Source organism: Chaetodon trifascialis, chromosome 17 (genome assembly GCF_039877785.1).
Source record: "Chaetodon trifascialis isolate fChaTrf1 chromosome 17, fChaTrf1.hap1, whole genome shotgun sequence".
Classification (NCBI taxonomy): Eukaryota; Metazoa; Chordata; class Actinopteri; order Chaetodontiformes; family Chaetodontidae; genus Chaetodon; species Chaetodon trifascialis.
In genome coordinates, this window is record NC_092072.1 from 1,005,580 (window position 1) to 1,024,870 (window position 19,291).

Consider the following 19,291-nt stretch of genomic DNA (forward strand, 5'->3'; position numbering starts at 1 on the left):
TCAGAATGACGCCAGAAGATGGTTTATGGAAGTGATGACAAACGACCTGAGAGAGCAGAAAACAGGAAAAAGCAAAAGGTGAAGCCATGCTATTGTTCGACAGCTCATCTTAGAGGTCAAAGGTCAGAGGCTAGGGTTAGCTACGCCTGTCTTGCTCTTCTTTGATGGGACCAGCTGGACACAGTCGCTGAGGCTCAGTCCTGCATTGATCTGTTGGTGCTGTGAACTCATGAAGTTTATCCGTCAGGTTTGTCACATGATAAACTCGAGTTCTCATCACAGACACAAACATTAATCCACAGTAAAACGTCACGTTCCGGTACTGGAAGCATTGGTAGCACTCGACAAACGCCGAGAAACATGTCGCACAGTTTCCTGTTGTGAGCTCACACAGACGATGTGATCAGATGTCATTCAGTGTGCATCAGGATGACGAGGAAGAGTTCAGTCACCTGTGAGTCTTTGATCTGTCTGAGCTCATAAAGGTCATACAGAGTGCGTGCTCTCTGCATCTGATCCTGAAATGTTCAGACACCAGTTAGATTCAAAATCAGCTTTATTGACCATGAACACAAACACAAACACGTTTGAAGCCTGTTTGCAGTTTGATGTTACGCACAGTTCAAGAACGACTGACAGGAAGAAACAGACATTTCATTTAAGCGCACATGCAGGTGAAACATAGACGTGTGTATGAACAACGTACACAATGCAGGAATGAGCACTGATGATTCATGTAATAGATTACTTTCTGTGCAAGAAGTAGGCACTCATGTAGAGTACATGCATGTATACATGTGAACATGCAGTGTGATCAGATTTAGACTGAACAGAAATGATGATTGCATGTAAAATCAACGTCTGAAATGACTAAAATTTCAACGCTTTCAGAATTTGATAGCAGCCATCAAACTGAGTCCTGATTCTTCAGCGACAATAATTTAATTGATTTTCAAGTGGTTCCTGAAGGCATCAGCTGAATGCCACGAATAGAAAGTTTTCCAGGACTGTGAGGTCATCGAGGAGGAAGAGGAAGAGGAAGGAGGAGAGTGGCGCCCGACACGCTGCAGCTGCAGTCGGACAGCAGCAGCTCTGCAGGCTGATGTTTTCATCTGAAGATGCTCACCTTCATGATCTTCTGTCACGTCTGGATCCTGCAAACCGTTCAGATCCGCTGCAGAGAAAACTCCACAGGTACGTCCTGAGACTGACGTCCTCAGACCAGCACGCTTACTTTGTTCTGTTGTTATTGAATCATTATTATAAGTACTGGAAATGTGGTCTAAATGAAAGTTCCATTTGTTGTTTGGCATCAAATTCTTCAGAATAAAATATATTTTGGAAATTTAAAGACGTTTGTTGTTATAACATAAAAAATCTTTCAACTGAACAGACTGAAGATGAGTTTGTGTTTTGCTTTAACAGCTGCATTAAAGCTCATTTCACTCTGTTTGATCGTGACATAAATAAAATTAAACTACAGATAATATTTTACTCCAGCAGAACTAAAACGTTTAATCACCTAAAATCAACGAGTCTTTTCTCTGAAAACACAGAAACAGTATTTTAAAAAGTGAAAGTCTGTGACGTTCAGCCATGAAAACATTTAATGTTTCTGAAAAGTATTTTTGCACATTTGAAATGTTTTTAGCGTGATTCTCCTGCGTCGTTATTTGAGGCTGACAGAAAACATGTTTCCATGAGATAAAAGAGGAATGAAGATAAAACAGGAAACAAGGCTAAAAACTGACCATCAGCAGGATGTGAGTGACACAACTCTGCAGCCGGGACAGAAGAAGAAGAAGAAGAAGAAGAAGAAGAAGAAGAAGAAGACGCCCAGAATACATTTTTAATTTTCAATTTGAAGATGACATCATGAAAGCATGACGTCGCGTGTTTGAATATATTAAGTCAGTATTTAGATGTCCTCAAAGCACCCTGAGCTCTTCGCACCCCTCCCTCTCCTCCTGCAGTGATCCGGCTTTCCGTCCCGGAGGACCACCACGTCAGCCTGCAGTGTGGCGGCTCTGCCTTCTCCGACGTGGTCTGGACTCATCAGAACAGGAGGGTGGCCGTGACCCGGCAGGACGGATACGAGACCAACGAGGACCCCCGTCGCTACCTCCTGCTGCCTGACGGCGGCCTGCGCCTGCTGCGGCTCCATGACTCTGACGGCGGAGAGTATCAGTGCAACCAGCAGCTGGTGGCCGAGCTACAGGTGCTCACAGGTAGACTGCAGGTGCAGCTGTGAGCGGTGCATTATGGGAGTGAGGGACAGACAGAGGTCTGATCTCTTCTTTGAGCTCAGCTTTGAGTTTTATACCTTTAATAACCAAGTACTAGTATTAGTTACAAATTCAAGGTACTTTCACTTTACTTTCATGTAACTTTCTGCTTCTACTGTACCTGAGCTCATTTTGATGAACAGATGTCAGATCACAGCCACGCGTGGTGACAGTCCGCCACCATCGGTCCAACTCACCTGAGCAAAGACACGTCAAATGTGGACTGCAGTCCTCTGAGATGGTCTCCTCAGTGTCCAGTTTCTGATTTTGCTCTCAGATTAGTCTAATGTGAGTTTGACCGTTCTCATGTTGAAGCTGTTATTCAAATAAAGCAGAGTCTCAAATAATAGCCGGGTCCAGGACCAAGTCGAGGACAGGCCAATAATGAAGAGCAGGTAAAAAACAGGGCGAGTACGAGTACCTGCAGCCAACAGCTAACATGGTAACTGTGGTTTAATGTTTCCACAGAGGTCCTTCCAGTCATCACGTTTAACTCACTGTAACAGAAATCATGTTTTCATACTCTTAATGTCTGCAGTCGCTTCATCTCTGCACCTCTGATGTCGAGATGCTCGTTTAAACGTACTGTGAATAAGAGAAGTAAAAAGTCTTATCTGGTCAAATATGGGAGTCTCAGGGACGCGGACGGATTCAGAGGTCCGTGTCTTTCTGCACAGAAATATAAATACTGGAGGGGAAAACCCTCCAGCTCTGTGACACAGGCCACCGCTGGCTGACGGGCTGTGACTAACACCCAGATTCCTCTTTGCTTCTGGGCCTCAGGCCATCACTTCGTGGTGTCTGCGGGCCGGACGCTGCTGCTGCCCTGCGGCAGGTCCTCTAAACCCAGACAGAGGTGGTTCCATCGGCGGGACGGAGGGAAGCGCGAGGTCATCTTCACCTGGTTCAGAAACGGCACGATGAAGCCAGAGAGAGAGGGGAGCCGGCTCAGCTACGACGACGACGCCCTGCAGATCCAGGACCTGCGGCTGGAGGACGGCGGACAGTATCAGTGCAACGGAAAGACGTGGACCAGAGTCACGGTCCTGACAGGTGAGCTCGGTTAATCCATGCTCTGATGTTTAGAGGATCCAATGCAGAAGTCCTGTCCCGTCTTACCTGTTACAGCAGCAGCAGATCAGATTAGTGTTTCTTATTTGAATGACTTCATCATCGTACACATTACGCAGCGTTACAGTGACGTCCTGAAAGACAGACCGTTCGTTCGTTAGTCCTGCAGTCAACAGGTGAGGGCTGAAACTCACAGTGCTGATCAGTGATTGGTCAGCTGCTTGTTCTGAGTGATGATTGCATGAATCTGAAAAGGTTTTCTCTGGTTAACCAGCGCAGCCAGAGCCGACCTCCACCCAGCAGACCACCAGCACACCTGCAACACCTGCAACACCTGCTGTGACGCAAACAGGTAACAGATTCACACTGAGGTGAGGTCAGACATCAGTGAAAGCACCATGAAGGACAGCGAGGCCTGTTTCCACGACTCATACCTGCCATTATTTTCATAAAGCTGCTTTTAGCTGCTAAACTTTAAGTAATGAAAGCATGAAAAAGTCCTCTGTGAGCAACACGCCCCTTTGAGCTGCTAAATTATGGAGACGTCAAGAAAGATAATAAAGAAAAAAGATCTCACACAGTTATTATTCTAGGTTATTTTTGTCTGTCTTCGTGTCGGCTTGTGTTATTCCTCTGGTGTTAGACGTCATTTCTCTGGAACTCAGAGCAAACGTTTGGAAATAAAGAGCACGAACAGTTTGTTTACCTTCTTCCTGTTGTGTTTGTCAGATGAGCTGGACAGAGAGAAGAAGGAGAAGAAGAGGCCTGAGAACGGTTGAACGCCTTCTGTCTCTCACGGTGACGGGTCTGACGTTTGGACGTCTGTTGACCAGTCTTCTGTCTGTGCTCTCTCAGCTCTGCTCATACTCGCCGTCGTCGGGTTCGGCTTAACGAGCCTCCTCATGGCCGCCGTCTGCGTCTTACTGACCAGCATGAAGTGCAGGAGGAGGAGGAGGAGGAGGAGTCCGAGTGCAGGTCGGTGCTCTGATGGACGGACAGCCACATGCTGTCTGTTAAGATCAGAAACTCGCTCGGACTGGAGAGACGTGACACGTTGGTACCGACCAATCAGAGCTAAGAGACGGGTAACCCATCGTGAAGCTCTTTTGGTCGGTTATATTAAAAGTTCCACTTCAGTTAACTCAAAATCAACGTGTTGCTTCTTATTTTTCTGACATTTGAAGTTCGCTGAAAGCTTCTTTTTCAAACCTGTTGATCTCTGACACAAACTGCCGTCTTCACCCTCTGCAGCAGCCTCACAGACGCATGAGGACACCGAGCTGCAGCCGTGGAAGACGTCCTGCAGACAGCCAGGTAACACCGTCAGATCTTTGGACCGTCGGTCTGTTTTCACCTTGACACACGTGTCACCTGTCCCTCTGCAGACGTTTACGAGGGCCCGTCTCTGCCGGAGGAGACCATCCATTACGCCTCTCTGGGCCGGCAGAACTGGAGGGAGAGACCCTGCAGGACTCCGCCGGATCAGAGCCACCACCGCGTCATCTACTCTTCTGTCATCACCCGACCTGCCGCCAAATAGCCTCCGAGAAACAGGCGACTGCTTCCTGTCGCCGCCTTCTGACCCACAGCTGTGCAATGAAACGTCACTTATGAAACCACGAGACGTCGTTTTTGACCCAAACTGTTGGTGGAAATGCTCTTTGCTAAATTAAACGTTCTGTTCGTGTGATTAACGGGCTCACGTTGTGTTCCTCAGTTCACCTGACAGCAGCTAACGTAGGAGCGACATTCAAAGGAACCCACAGTCATTCCAGACGTCGTGCTAAGCTAGGCTAATCGGTTAATACTAAACCAGAGCACGCGTGTAGCTTGTAGCAACTGTCATTTGGGGCTTTGCAAGAACAAAGAACGAAGTGTCTTTTGATGGTGTCTGAGTCTTTTACAGAGTTTGGTGAAGCACATCAAACCTGCACAGGTAAACACAAAACAGGAAGTGCAGAGCAAAAGTCATCAGCTAGAAGACTGATGAGTGCACCGAGGAAGAGGAGAACAGACGTGATCAGAGAAAGGCAGGAGTGAGTGAGAGAGCAGCTTAAATACTGCACTGATAGAGAATGAATCTCAGGTGTGTGATCAGGTGAGCGAGCAGGTGGGCGTGGCCAGCAGGGGAGACAGTGGAAAAGTACTGAGTGAGCAGGTGAGCAGAGGAGGGACCATGACAGATGAGTGACAGGAGCAGCATCGAGCTGCTCCTCTGAAACTCAAAGTTTCATCTTATTATTCTGTTCATCACTCAAAGACGCGTCACAAAACAAACATAATAAACCGTCTCTTCATGATGTTCACAGCTATAAAACTTTATTAACACATTTCAAACACACAAGAACAACAACGCCAGCGTCTCGTCACGTGTTCGTACCAAACGAACATTTCGTAAGCGAGATTCCACATGAGGAGCGTTCTGTCGTTAAATCAGAAAACACTCTAAAAATGATCGTTGACGGAAACACGTGAGACAACAGAAGCTGCAGAAGCGACGACGCTGCACAAACAGAGACGGTTCATGAAAAGCGAAGAGTGATTTACTGAGAAAGAATCCGTTCACTGACGTTAAGCATTTACAGAAATGTGGAACAAAAAAAACGGTCTATCTGTGGTCATGTGACCCCCTCGTGCAACTGGACACCGTCGAATACGTGACTTCCTCCTCGGCCAATCTCGTCCCTCCTCGGCCTGAGGGGCGGGGCTTGTCTGAGAGCTTCAGACTGGAGTAGTTCAAAGACTCGTCCTGTTGAGAGAGACAGAAAACCAGTCGGTCAGGTTTGAGTCCGATCCTCATGATCTCCACATCAACAGCTGGAGGAACGCAAAGCTCGACAGGTCTGCCTGGTTACAGGTACTCAGCTCTGGTTGGACAGTTACTGTTTGGAGGAGGGGCTTAGCGATCACATCGACTGACCTCGGACGCCTTCAGACTCCGGCTTCTTCTCACTGAAGCACAGCAGCAAACAGCTGGTTTACCTGAGGAGAGAAGAACTGGTGAGTGAGGATGAGGATGAGGATGAGGATGAGGATGAGGATGAGGACGACAAGACAACAACAACAGCTCATTCCTCTTTTACTGTGGTTTAAGGAGGTTTAGGCTTCAGCACAGTGCAGCACTGAATGTCATCAGTCACTTTTTACACACTCAGCTTTCAGCAAAGGTTCACACCTGGAGAACTTTAGCACAGGTAAGATGTCACATCACGTACGTACCTGTGACCTCCTGAGTGTTTACATCTGGTTAAACTGCTGCATTTTTTGAGCTCATTGAAGTCATTTTTATTCTGTTGCTGCTTTAATCTTCATCAACGCATCAGATTCTATGAGATCATCACATGTCTGCAGCGCGGCGTCCTGTGAGAACCACGTATCTCCAAAAAGAACAACAGGCTGTTTTCAGCTCTGTGACGATGAATTTCAGCTGATCAAGAGGCTTTTAAAGACTTTACTGAGCTGAAGAAGACATGAGGGAACTCTTCATCCTTCACTTCAGCTCAAACAATCCACGTGCTTCACATTTCACCAGGGGTCAGTGCACAGCAGGTGAGTGATGTCATGTGATCTGCACACAGCCCGCCTTCGTCCCAGAGCAGCTGACTCACTCTCAGCGAAAGTGAAAGTATGAAAGTGAAAGCTCTTTGAGCCGAAGCAGCAGGAACAAAGTGACTTCCACCTCTTTTCTGCCTTTTCTTCAAGAAAACAACTCAGGCCGGAGGCGCAGAGTGTTTTTCTCGGTGCGAGCAGAGCGAAGCGTCTTCTCCGCCGCCCTCCTCTTCCTCTCAGCATGCCGGACACTCAGCTGTGTTTGGAGGCTCTGTCAGCTCTCTCCGGCTGCAACGTCGAGGCCAGCGGCGGAGCCTCCATGCTCACCCCGCAGGACTTTGTCAACATCGTGGCCCTGAAGGAGTTTTACAAGCAGGAGGGGTTCAAAGAGCTGGAGTACCCCAGCTTAGGGACGTTATCCCTGCAGGACATGGAGGACCAGGACCTGTACAGCTCCCCCCCGGCGCTGACTGAAGGCCCTGCCACCGCCGGGCCGGACAGCAGAACCACGGTGAAGATCAACCTGCAGGACTTCTTCCACCCTCAGTACGACTACGACTTCACCAACATAAAGGTGAGCTCACCTGAGGTTCAGAGTATGGAAGCCCATAGGGGACTTATTTAAAATGATAATGCAAACTTGAAAATGAAAATGTAATTCCACAACAGCATTATAATTAATATAAAGGAAAGGTGTCATCAGGAATGAGTGGTAAACCTGAGAATATGACGGAGCGTCCGACAGCTTCGTCTGGTACTCGAGTTCAGACTTTGAGTGGCCGATGCATCAAATGTTGTGATTAGCATGTAGCATGTTAGCATTTAGCTTTAAGTGGCTCCAGCTCTGACCCCGGTTGCTCCTCTGTGCACCTCCAGGATGGTGACGCCACGTTCTTGCGTGGCAATGAGAGCTACGTTCGCCCCTGCGGGTGGAACCGCGTCGCCCTGCGGGTCAAGCAGAGATACGACGGCGGGGACAACTGGCTCGGGACGGGGAAAGACGCCTGGCCCGTCTCCTACAACGGACACAACATGGACGGCTCCCATGGCATCATCCTGACCCACGGCGGCAGCCCCGACAGTGAGCCACAGTTTCTGGATGCCGCCGCCGCCTCGCTGGTCACCGGGGAGACGAGGGGCCGAGGGGTGTACTCCACGCCAGACATCAAGGTAGCAGAGAAGTACTGCAAGAAGTTCAAGTCCAAAGTGGACGGGAAGACCTACAAAGTGGTTCTTCAGAACCGCATCAACCCAGAGAAGAGGGTGAAGTGCCAGAGAGAAGACATCTGGTTGGTCTACATCCCCGAAGGCTACAATGATGTCCAGACCAGGGCCACCGTGCAGGAGTCCATCCGACCATACGGCCTCCTGCTGAGGAAGGAGTGACGACCCGACCGAAGCACGTCTTCAGGGAAATAGTTCAACCTGAAGTTTTCTCCATTACTAACAATCGTTTTCACTCCTCCGCGTCAGGTAAATGCTGCTGAAGAAGTCTACAAAGGTCATGTTCCCTCATCTGCAAACACTCAACTTAAACTCCGACAGCAGAAACCAAAGCCAGCTCTGCTCCCCATGTGATGCGTTCAAGTGTAAGAAAAGACTGTTGGAAAGAGAAAGGAGTCGCAGGCCCTGAGCGTCTGCTGCCACCTGGTGGATCGTCTGCGGTACTTTTTTGGTCTTTGAGTCATCTGTTACGTATTAATCCAGTTTCATTTGAAGAGGGGAATTTTTCTGATGTCTTTTCCCTCCACTGTTGCTCAGTATGATCGCACCTGAACGGGACTGATCATCAATATCTGGTGAAATTACGGGATTTTTCAGGCCAGCCGTCACAGCTGCTGAGCTGCACAGAAGACGAGATCTGGACTCAGAGTTTGGTCACGTTCACGTTTTGTCCCTCCGAGCTGACTGATTTGATTGGATCGTTACACTTGTTGATGTTTATTGTAACTGGTTATTGTTTGTAGTCCGTGTCTGACTACATACTGAGCACATATATGAAGGATATGCAGATAATGTGAACTTAATCACTGACATCTGCTCTCTGAAGACAGAATCTTAATTAAACAGTGGGCTTAATTAAACGCAGGGATTCTTGTGTGACGAAGCTTTCATGTGTTGGAGTTAAGTGAAAAGCTTTTCTTTGTGTTTGTGTGTTTTCTTGTGTTTCTTTGTGTGTCTTCCTGTCAGGAAGCAGAGATTCACAGATGCTTGTTGCTTTTTTACGTCACCTCTCGAATGTCTAAACTAGTTTCCAGCTCAGCTCAGTATCAGCAGCTTCGTCCGTCCTGAAGACATCAAGAGAAGAGTTTATCTCTGCGACCGATGCAGACGTCACAAGTCACTTTAAAATATCCTCCTTTCATACAGATTTTAGACTCGATTTGGATTTGATTTTTGTTTCAGTAAAAGTAGAAATCTGACAGTGTAGAAATACTTAGTAGCAGTAAAAATGCAGAAATGGTTGTTTGTCTTGTGTGTTGCCCTGCGATCAGCTGGCGCCCAGTTCAGGGTGTACCCCGCCTCTCGCCCGTTGACAGCTGGGATAGGCTCCAGCCCCCCCGCAACCCCGAAAGGGATAGAAAATGGATGGATGGATGATTGATTTGGATGTGGGGCTGTTCTTTAGACTGCAGACTAATTAATCTATAATATTACACTCCAGTTAGTTTTAGTTTATTATAGTTTGCAGTGATAATTGTAATTAGCAACTTGTAACTGAATCCTTCACGTTCCACCACCGGGTGGCGACACTGACACAAACACGCTTATTTGTACTGACCTTCATCAACATTTCAGTGACACCTGATGAACACCTGAAGGATCATAACGACACGCTGAAGCCTGAATTTAACTTAATCCCAAATCTTAAACCCCAAACAGGGTCAACGTCTGAACCTTTGGTCCTCACAAAGATAAACACACCTGAGCAGAGGCAGAACCCGACGACGACGACACAGAGGACGAGCAAAGTCGGAAGAACACAGATCCCCAGAATCCAACATGGCTGCCAGGCCGGCGGCCCGCCAACACCTGGAAACAGACACAGGACGGTTGGTTAGTGGACGGGTTTTCAGACTTTTGATGCTCATTTTCATTTTCCATACAGAACGTCTGATGGGTCTGAAAGCAAATGAAGCTAAAGGTTGTTTTCATGCACCTGCTGCACTTCATGAGTCATGAAGAAAAGGCATTTATGTAAAACCGGGTTTGACTTTAACGTGTTCATAACGACAGACAGCAGATATTTCTATCACAAATTCAAAACACTCAGAAATTAAGAATCATGAATCATTTGATTTGAGCGAAAGACATTAACAATCTTTACCACCGGATTCAAAACACGGTCAAGAGCAGTTTGGCGGCGTTGCCTCCTCCTTCGCAGACCATGCAGCCGCGCCATCGGTAATAATCGCACTAACTGAACAAACAGACGAATGCATCGGTTCCTCTTTCTTTGCCTTTAAGGTTTTGGAGGTCAGCAGCTCCTCTGTTACGGTCAAGTGCTCGTCAGCAGTAACTGAGCAGTCAGATCCATCGGCGCTTTCATCGCAGGCTAACGGAAAAGCTGTCAGTTAATATCTGATTATATGTCTTCAGCTCTCCGGGCCACAATGCTACGAGCCAACATTAGCAAACTATTGCTTCTTCTCACGGCAAATGTTCTCCATCGTTTTTATGCGTTTTTGATCGCCTCACCCTCTGCAAAAGGTCTGCCATGTGTAGCGGTTAGCATCGCCTCTTCGTAGCTAGCGTGCGTGAAGACGAACAGTTTCAAGGTGCCTCACTTTTCAGCGCGGTCGCTCCGGTTAGCTTGTCCTGTACATTAGCATGTTTTGTCTCTTTACATTGAACTCCTCATACACGCCTACAGTCTTTTGGCAAATAAGACAAACAATTGTTTTGTTTTTCAGTGAAAAAATGTTGAAATGTCCACTTGTCTTGGAAGACTGTCAACTTTTCATCTGTAGTCGCCATTACACAAATCCTCTGGTAGGGGTCACAAAGAGGAATTGCATGTTGAACCTGTATGATGTCCATACTCTGACAGTGCAGGTGAGCCATGAACACAGTTTAAGACGGAAGCTGCTGGCTGTGCAAAATCTGAATTAATGAACTACTGTTTATCTGTTGTGTCCATATGGAAATAAAAGGCCTTCTTACCATTGACAGCCAGATGAATTCCTCTGTTAACACAAACAGCTTCTGCGCACCGCCCGGTGCAGAAATACAGGCCGGCGTCCGCCTCCTCCACCTCCAGGAGCTCCAGAGCCAGCGAGCTGTCCTCCAGAGCTCCGCGGCTGCTGATCCGACTGACGTCCGTGGCGTGATAGTTCACCGTGTCTTCAAATTTACCGAAAGTCACCGTCAGCAGAGGCAGCAGCTGGTCCGAGCGCAGCAGGTACCAGGTGACGTCAGAGCTGGATGTCAGGTTACAGGTGAGCGAGACGTTCTGCCCGGCCTGGACCACCAGGGCAGAGCGGAGAACAGGTGAGGCTGAGGACAGGTGACCTCCTGCTGCGCCTGAGGAGGGCAGACAGCAGACAGGTGAGGACAGCTGATTGCACAGTGAATAATATATAGAGTATATAAGGTGTGGCCAGAAGTATGCGGACACCTCTTTCCACAAATCTTGCAATGGAACAAGTGCATTTACTCAAGTACTGTCCTTAAGTACAAATCTGTGGTACTTGTACCAGGGATAATGTCCCAACTTGAGGGAAATACTTTATACTACAAGTTACTACTTAAACCACACCCAAAGTGTAGTTAAATCTAAATTAAACTCCCAACAGTTTATTCCAGATCATCAGAAACGACCCGTCGATTGAAGAATCAGTCGACTGACAGAAAGTGATCAGTCATTTTTCCCGATGAATGCAGGATTCACAGTAATGTAAAACAACAGTCTTTGAGGAACTGGAGCTCTGTCTACTTCCTGTTCTTTAACAAAGCTGAAGTGATGCTTCAGTGACCGTGTCTCTGCTTGGGAAGAATCAGCCTGTAAATGAATACTTTCACTTCAGTAAAGCCTCTGAATACTTCCTCCAGCGCAGCCTGCACACCATCAAACAGAGCCTAAACCATCAGTCTGCCCCGGTCCAGACCAGGACCGCACGCACCAGCCGCTCAGAGACCTCCGGCGGCTGTGGGGCTGCTGTGGTTTAGGCTCAGGCTCGGGAGGTGCAGCGGTTGGGGGTTCGATTCCTGTCCTCGGCAGTCTACATACCGAACCCCAAATTACTCCTGAAGCTGTGTGAGCGTGTGAGGTTAAAAGCTCGTGATGAGCAGATTTAGCAGCTCTGAACACCTGGGAGCAGTTCACACCAGGTGTTCAGTTCACACCTTCTGCATGAGTCATGAGTACCAGGAGCACAAACATAAAACATCTTCATATCATCCCACACGTCCTCGACTCTCTGCACACACCTTGAAAGTCATGGACAAGCCCTTGAATTTGATATTGAAAGTGAAGCCTGGATTTCAATGGAAAACAAGCATGAACTTACAAAACAAAGTGAGGATCCATGAGAGACCTGCCATGACTGAGAAGCTGCAGCAGCAGAGGACAGATGGGCTCATTCAGAGGACACAGTGACATTAGTGTGAGGAAGTGAGCAGGGACTTTATTACAGACAGAGGACAGACAGCAGAGACCACCGGTTTACACTGAAGGCTTTCCAAGGAAGCCCCAGCTCCACCTGATCACAGCTGAAACCCACAGCTTAAGTTTCGTTTCACTCAATTTCTCGGCGAGTGCGACACAACGAGGAGGGCTTCAAAATAAAAGCACCACAAAATGTCCCCAGTGGATTCAAGGAGAAAGAAAGACGTTTACTTGTTGGAACACGATCCAACACATCAATTTTTTTCTATTCTTACTCTTTAGTAATAATAACGTTGATAATAACAATAACATAAAAAAGCCACATCTTTTCACTTCACTTTCAATGATCAATAAAATATCTAATTGATTTTTTTTTCCTTTTAACAAAATCAAAACTAACGTGCTTTAAAAAACAGTTAAAAACAATGATAAAAACGGATTAAAACATTAACTGGAGCTGAATAAAACGGGTAAAAGAAATTGCAGTAAAATAAATAAAATATGTATAATACTAATAAAACGTCATCGTTCTGCTTCGGAGTCTGTAGCCGGTCAATAACGCTTTGATTTTCTTCTCTTTTAAACTCACTGTTAATCTCACTTGACAATATTTCATCCGTCAGTGAGTTGGTACTTTTATTTTGGAATCTCCTACAGGAAGTCGAAACTTAAGGCTGCGCGTTGAAAAGGTGAGCTCTCCGCACAGTAAACACAGAGCACTGAGCGGAGGAGAGGAGAGAGCTGAGCGTCCAGACAGCAGACGTCATGAAGTCCTTCAGACACACTCACAGGTACGAAGTATCAGCACTGGATTTTGAGCCTAAAAGCTTCCGTCACTCAGAGAATTTACACCTGCTTTTATTTTTTAAACAATTTCCGATATGTCTGCAGAAGGACCACGAGCAGCTTTTTCATTCAGTCTGACAGTAAATAAGTTTACAGGCTGCACGAAGGAGAACATGCGCGGAATAAAAAGCAGAAGTCGATCAACGTTCAGCTTCAATTCAGCAGACGCGTGAAACAGAAACATCCTGCAGCGACGAAACGAAGAGAAACGAAACTTACCGAACCGCGACGTGTCCAAGCAGCCAGGCTGTCAGCTGACTGATCACTGCCGCCAATTAAGCCTCTAATTAGAAAACGATTACGAAATAAATAGAAATATTGACTAATATCTATCTATGAATGTATTTATTTATTTATTTGTAACATGACTATACATATATGAGCTTATATCCATATTCACAGTATATATCATCCTATATAATATAATATAATATAATATAATATAATATAATATAATATAATGTAACAGTATATGACATAATATAACATAGATAAAATTTGAATAAACAGAATATGTCAGAAATCTGCTGTGACCACGCCCTCTTCATTCACTTCTAATTAAATATTGAAAAAATAATAAATAATAGAAATTTCAGTGATGTTGATTAATTTCCCTCCTTGAACTCATTTGTTTGTGTGTTTGTGTGGACATTGGACTCAGGTGTGGGGTGTGTCCGCAGACTTAACGCTGCTTCTTGTCCTCGTGAATCTTTCAGGTTTCTCATGCTTCTGTGCCGTCTCCTGCTTGGCAGTTTAGTTGGTGAGTATCAGCCTGAGTTTCACACACATTGTTGATTCAGGCAGGTCCAGTGTTGTGTCCTCAGTCTGTTGTTTAGTCTCAGCGCAGCTGCTGTGTCCTCCAGAAATCACCTAAAGTCCTCCAGAGTCCGTCGTATCTGAGGCTTCGCTGAGCTTCGACGCCATGAAATCAAGACGTCAGCGTCAGTTGTGTTGTGTAATTACATGTTAAAGATCTGCATCAGTCCATTTGTGAGTCCAGAGGACGAAAGTGTTCACGGCAGCTAATGCGTCTCAGGAAACTCACGTCTCTGCTGCACAGACGGAGGACAAAGTGTCCATGTCCCTTTGTGATCAGTGAAAGTGCAGCTGGACTGCAGCTGAAGGGGAAAGTCCTGGAGGAACAGGCTTAGCTGCAGGTTCAGGATGCTGTTTCAGAGTTTCACAATAAAAGCATTAATGCCACTCAGCCTTTGACCTGCTGTGACGCACTGATCCAAAGCTCACGCCCGACCACGTTCGGCTCCGTGTTCTCGCTCAGCGCAGGAGGAGCTGCTGCTTCGAGGTGACTAACCAAAACTTCTTCTTCCAGACTCCTCTTCCGCGTCCTCCTCCACCCGCTCCATCATCTCCAGGGTGGGAAACCAGGCCGTCCTTCCCTGCAGCTGGAAGTCGCGCCTGGGGGAGGAGGCCCCGTCCATCTGCCACGTCCAGTGGGCGACCCCGCCCGGCATCGTGTTCGAGCAGCAGGGGCAGAACAAGTGGCAGGCGGAGGAGTTCCGGGACCGGGCGGAGGTTCCCCAGGACAAGCTCGGGTCCGGGGACTGTTCCCTGATCATCAGCGACGTCCAGATCGGAGACACGGGGAGATACGAGAGCTTCATGGTGGTGGACGGAGTGAAGTCCACCAAAACCAGGGTGTTCATCCAGAGCGTCAAGCTGTCTGTGTTCGGTCAGTCTCTTTCATCGTGTCCTCGTCTGTCTTCATTCCTGGCTCTGTATGTTGTCTTTCTACTTTCACGCCTCCACCGGAGACCTTCTGTCTACTCGCTGTCCGTCCGTCCGTCCGTCCGTCCCATTTCCGTCAACGTGACATCTGAGGATAGATTTCAGTGGTTGAAGGTCAAAGGTCACTGTGACCTCTCACAACACATTTTTGGTAATAACTGAAGAATCGAGTCTCACTGGATAAATAAATGAGGTGATAGTGTTTTATATGCAAAAGGTCAAAGGTCAGCTTCACTGTGATGTCATGCCAGCATCGCTCTGGACCAGAATTGCTCAGATCCTGAATTGGTGACTCTCATCTTCGGCGTCCACCTTCAGACTGCTGGTTCAGATCTTCAGAGCTGCAGGTGGAACGTGTGTGTGAAGCGTCCTCGTCCTCGTCCTCTGCAGCAGCGTCCATATTTGAAGCATCACGGTCCAGCAGAAGCTGATTGGTTGAGCTGATCAGCTGATCTCTTCAGGTGATGAAGTCCTCTGAACTCCTCTGGACAAACAGTCTCTGAGTGGAGAAGCTTGTTTAGAGAGAACCATCAGACGCGCTGAACGCCTTTCGTTAGATTCAGAGTCTGGACGGACGTCGCGTCAGTGCAGCTCGCTTCATTCTGCTTTTAACCTTTTCTTTCATTCTGCTCTCCTTTGATCTGTTATTATTATTATTATTATTATTAATCTCCAACTACGCTGACTTCTTAACTGGTTTCGATCTTGAGTTTTGATGAGTTTGCCTTTGTTTTCCCTCTTAGACCATAAATCCCATGAGTCTCGAGGTCCAGGGGAGGACCTCGTTCTGGATCTGTACACCCGGCACTCCTTCAGAGTGGTCTTCCAGGGCAGGTGAGCTGCGTACCTACAAACAGACTCTTTGTTCAAGCAGACGAACAACAAGTAAAAAAATAACTGTTTGTCTTTCGTCTTTTTTTCCACAAACTCCTGCAGAATTACTGTTTGTGTCAAACTTGCAGGCTGAGGGGACGTTATGAGTCACCCTCTGAAGACTCTGCTTGTAAAACAGACAGATTAAAGACAGAGCGTGTGGGATTAGCGAGGACATGATGTCACGAAGAAGAACTTTCCAGAGGAAATCTCATCTTCTTACGTCATCTGTTGAGGAAACAAACATTTCACGAGTCAAACCAGGCTTTTATTTGAGACGCTCTCAGCTGCTGTCTTTGTTCTTGCTGAGCAGAAGTTTAAATGACCAAAACACGACAAGAATAAAGAGAAGATGTCCCTGAACTTCACGTCTGATCGGCAGATTTACTGAGCGCCTTCGTTCTCCCCGGAGGATGAACCCTTTTGATTTTAATAAGCCCTCCAGCGCCCCCCTCAGGACAGACTTTAAATGTTCGGCTCATCATCGGCATGTTGTTTGTTCTGTGCTGCTGTCATGAACGCTCGTCTCTAGGGGGCGCTGTCAGGCTTTAAGTGGTGTTTTTCTGTCTCTGCTCCACAGGAACAGCTCGCAGTGGTCAGACCTGTGGATGAGGGGCGATAAAGACAGCCAGCGTCTGGAGAAACATCTGGTGAAAGAGCAGCTGACGATGAAGAAGTTAAAGAGGTCGGACGAAGGAACGTACAAAGTTCTGGATGAACACGGGCTCGCCGTCAGCACCGTGCAGCTGTCTGTGGAAGGTGAGGGGCCCGCGACCGTCCCCACGCTGTTGTTGTTTGGTAAGATGGCCGCTGCGTGATCAGCTAGCCTTGACTCGACCGAGAGCCGCGATAGTCTGCGTGTTGTCCTGACCAATCACAGCTTGCAGTCTTTGAGTGATGTCGTCAGGAAGGAGGTGCTAGGGAGGTGACTTCCAGGAACAAGAATGTAAACAAACATGGCGTCTGAGGCGGTGTGCGTGCTACTGGCTGTCGTCTGTCTGGAGAAGCAGCAGCTGCAGCTCTGATTGGCCGGCTCCTGTGAGTTGGCAGGAGTCTGACCAATCAGAGCTGCAGCTGCTGCTCTTTAATGGCTTTAAATCCCAGACTTAAAGCGGGTCGTTCTGCTGAGGAAGTGGTGAAGCAGCTGATTCCACACGAGCTCTGCTGTCATTTCAGATGCTGCCACCCCCCCGCCCACCCCCACCCGTGTTCACCTGCCCCTCCCTGCACACCTGTTCCCGCCTCCTCGCTGAGCCGCTCTGCTTGCTGGTCCAGCCTGTCCCCTCCCCTCCCTTCCTGACCCCTCTGTGTTTGGACCCCCCCTCCCCCCACCTGGTATCGCTCCTCACCTGTTGTCTCACCTAATGTTTCGCCTCACCTGTCTCCTGACTCGCACCTTTGTTTGTCTCACAGAACGCGCCACAGCTCCCAGAGTGCAGCAGGTGTGGGAAAGTCAAACGCCGACAGGTGAGAAAAGCGTTTAGTTTGTGGGAGAAGAAGCACACCTGAAGCTGCTCCTCACCTGGAATAACCTTGTATCTCCGTCCTCTGGTTTTCCAGATGACGCTGCCAGAAGCAGCTGTTCAGCTCTTCTTCTCCTCTTGTCTTCTCTGGTCACGACTTTCCAAACCCTTCGTCTCCTCTGAGGGCTCTTCCTCTGGACACAGACTGTTTGTCGACACTAAAACCAGCACGCGATGATCAATCTTCTCCTTCTCAGTCAGCGTCTCTGCAGCCTGAAGCGATTTCGGATGAACCAGGTCGGCCGTGGGCGGGATCGAATGTAAGTTACGTACAGGCTGAAGATTTGAGTGTGTGAGACGACGCTGAGAAGTTTGGATTTCAATGTGGAAATTCGCCTTCTTGCTGAGAGTTAGACGAGTCTTTCCGAGGAGCATCGACCGCATTCACACCGCGGCCATTTTCCTGTGATGTCACGCTCAGGGCGGGAAGTTCAGACGCTTTCATTAGAAGGAAAATGATGGTGCGTTCAGGGCGACCTGGAAACTGCAGTGTGACGAGTACGACTTCGAGGAAAATGGCCGCTGTGTGAATCTGAAGAGGGGAAAAGTTTAAAGAGCACAAAACTCCTCATTTCACAGATTTATCAGTCTGTTAGAAAGTTCAGTTGTGTTTTATGAGGACAGTGAAGTTCTTCTTTCAAAGTGAAGCTGCAGTTTTGAACTCCTCAGCGTTAATAGCACTAACATGAAACAGAAGTCACAGTTAGCCTAGCTTAGCATAATGACTGGAAGCAGAGGGAAACAGCTAGCCTGGCTCTGTCCAGCTTCAGAAATACAAATACTGGTTCAAAGTTACAACTGTGCAACTTGTTTAATGATGCGAGTGTGCAAACGTTTGTTTTTGACTGTGTTCAACATGTCGTTCATAGATAAAATGTGAATGTGGTTTTATTGTAATCAGACTGATTTCATCCTCTTGACGGCTGCAGCTTTCTTTCATTTACATGAAAATCTGATGATTTTGTTTTTAATGGGCTTTTTGGTGAGATGTGATTCATTTCAAATACTATGAATACAACCATTTTCCAGTTTAAGCCATTCAAATATTATTCTGTTGTTTGTTTGTACAAAGTGATTCCTTTTTATTTATCTTTTCTCTGCCTAAAATCTAATAAAGAGATGAGGGTAAAGCAAGCAAATTCGGCCGTGTTTCCATTATTCACTGTTGGACTCCACAGACTGTTGGTCCACACGAGGACGACTTCACGGACACGTTCACGCAGGAAAGGACGAACTCGGTACAGTTACATGAAAGAGCGACGGCCACAAAGACACAGAGTGAATCTTCTAAGGATCAGTCTGCTGATACTCCATCGTTCTTACTGCCACCTCAGAGCAGCAGTCAATGCTAACTGCTAACCGCTAACAGTCCAGTGTGAATCCCAGCAGACTGACCTCCACTCAGACACATCAGTGAGCCTCACACACTGATGTGTTTTGTCTTTTCATGCGACCTGATGAGAAGAAAAACAGAACGTCACCAGATTTATCCTTTAATGATCAGCCTCGCCTGCTGAGGGTAACAAGCTGCACCACCAATAAAAAACACAACAGGAAATAAAGTTTCAAGTCATAAAGTTCCCAGTGCGGAGTGTTCAATCAAACGTCTGACGAGGAAGATTTCCTCTTCTGCATGAAAATAAAACTCTTCTGGTCCACAGAGAAGTTGGATGTTTTGTTGCAGCTTTACTAAACTTCTGTTTTTCTGCTGTCAGCTAAAATGAATGAAGGAACATTTTTACAATCTGTGGTTAAATTTCTGTTTAAAAGTTATAATCCTGGAGATTTAA

General features: G+C 47.2%; 5 protein-coding genes across 5 annotated transcripts in view; 4 read left to right on the plus strand and 1 right to left on the minus strand.

Annotated features, from left to right (window-relative positions):
- LOC139346064 (oocyte zinc finger protein XlCOF6-like) overlaps positions 1-19,291 on the plus strand; it is a 341,081-nt gene that overhangs the window by 35,387 nt on the left and 286,403 nt on the right. The gene's annotated exons all lie outside the window — the stretch shown is intronic.
- LOC139346035 (neural cell adhesion molecule 2-like) lies at positions 1,100-4,548 on the plus strand. The gene is made up of 7 exons (XM_070984941.1): positions 1,100-1,194; positions 1,974-2,228; positions 3,069-3,338; positions 3,631-3,708; positions 4,086-4,130; positions 4,212-4,331; positions 4,541-4,548. Exons 1-7 carry the CDS (start codon positions 1,119-1,121, stop codon positions 4,546-4,548), a joined length of 852 nt encoding a protein of 283 aa, XP_070841042.1. The 5' UTR covers positions 1,100-1,118.
- On the minus strand, positions 5,655-12,497 carry LOC139345756 (uncharacterized). The gene is made up of 5 exons (XM_070984564.1): positions 12,416-12,497; positions 11,070-11,429; positions 9,831-9,938; positions 6,277-6,338; positions 5,655-6,105 (listed from the first exon to the last, which is right to left on the minus strand). Exons 1-5 carry the CDS (start codon positions 12,486-12,488, stop codon positions 5,965-5,967), a joined length of 744 nt encoding a protein of 247 aa, XP_070840665.1. The 5' UTR covers positions 12,489-12,497; the 3' UTR covers positions 5,655-5,964.
- Positions 6,984-8,496, plus strand: LOC139345752 (uncharacterized). The gene is made up of 2 exons (XM_070984558.1): positions 6,984-7,479; positions 7,782-8,496. Exons 1-2 carry the CDS (start codon positions 7,147-7,149, stop codon positions 8,289-8,291), a joined length of 843 nt encoding a protein of 280 aa, XP_070840659.1. The 5' UTR covers positions 6,984-7,146; the 3' UTR covers positions 8,292-8,496.
- On the plus strand, positions 13,218-18,637 carry igldcp (Ig-like domain-containing protein). The gene is made up of 7 exons (XM_070984559.1): positions 13,218-13,304; positions 14,076-14,119; positions 14,690-15,049; positions 15,849-15,939; positions 16,559-16,737; positions 17,392-17,445; positions 17,539-18,637. Exons 1-7 carry the CDS (start codon positions 13,279-13,281, stop codon positions 17,622-17,624), a joined length of 840 nt encoding a protein of 279 aa, XP_070840660.1. The 5' UTR covers positions 13,218-13,278; the 3' UTR covers positions 17,625-18,637.

Coding starts and splice junctions, on each gene's coding strand:
- LOC139346035 (XM_070984941.1), top strand. CDS start 1,119: ATGCTCACCTTCATGATCTTCTGTCACGTCTGGATCCTGCAAACCGTT. Junction 3,339..3,630: donor CAGAGTCACGGTCCTGACAG/GTGAGCTCGGTT, acceptor CTGGTTAACCAG/CGCAGCCAGAGCCGACCTCC. Junction 4,131..4,211: donor GAAGAAGAGGCCTGAGAACG/GTTGAACGCCTT, acceptor GTGCTCTCTCAG/CTCTGCTCATACTCGCCGTC.
- LOC139345752 (XM_070984558.1), top strand. CDS start 7,147: ATGCCGGACACTCAGCTGTGTTTGGAGGCTCTGTCAGCTCTCTCCGGC. Junction 7,480..7,781: donor ACGACTTCACCAACATAAAG/GTGAGCTCACCT, acceptor GTGCACCTCCAG/GATGGTGACGCCACGTTCTT.
- LOC139345756 (XM_070984564.1), bottom strand. CDS start 12,488: ATGAGCCCATCTGTCCTCTGCTGCTGCAGCTTCTCAGTCATGGCAGGT. Junction 11,430..12,415: donor ATGGATCCTCACTTTGTTTT/GTAAGTTCATGC, acceptor TGCCCTCCTCAG/GCGCAGCAGGAGGTCACCTG. Junction 6,339..9,830: donor CGGGTTCTGCCTCTGCTCAG/GTGTGTTTATCT, acceptor TTCTCTCCTCAG/GTAAACCAGCTGTTTGCTGC.
- igldcp (XM_070984559.1), top strand. CDS start 13,279: ATGAAGTCCTTCAGACACACTCACAG. Junction 13,305..14,075: donor TCCTTCAGACACACTCACAG/GTACGAAGTATC, acceptor TGAATCTTTCAG/GTTTCTCATGCTTCTGTGCC. Junction 16,738..17,391: donor CGTGCAGCTGTCTGTGGAAG/GTGAGGGGCCCG, acceptor TTTGTCTCACAG/AACGCGCCACAGCTCCCAGA.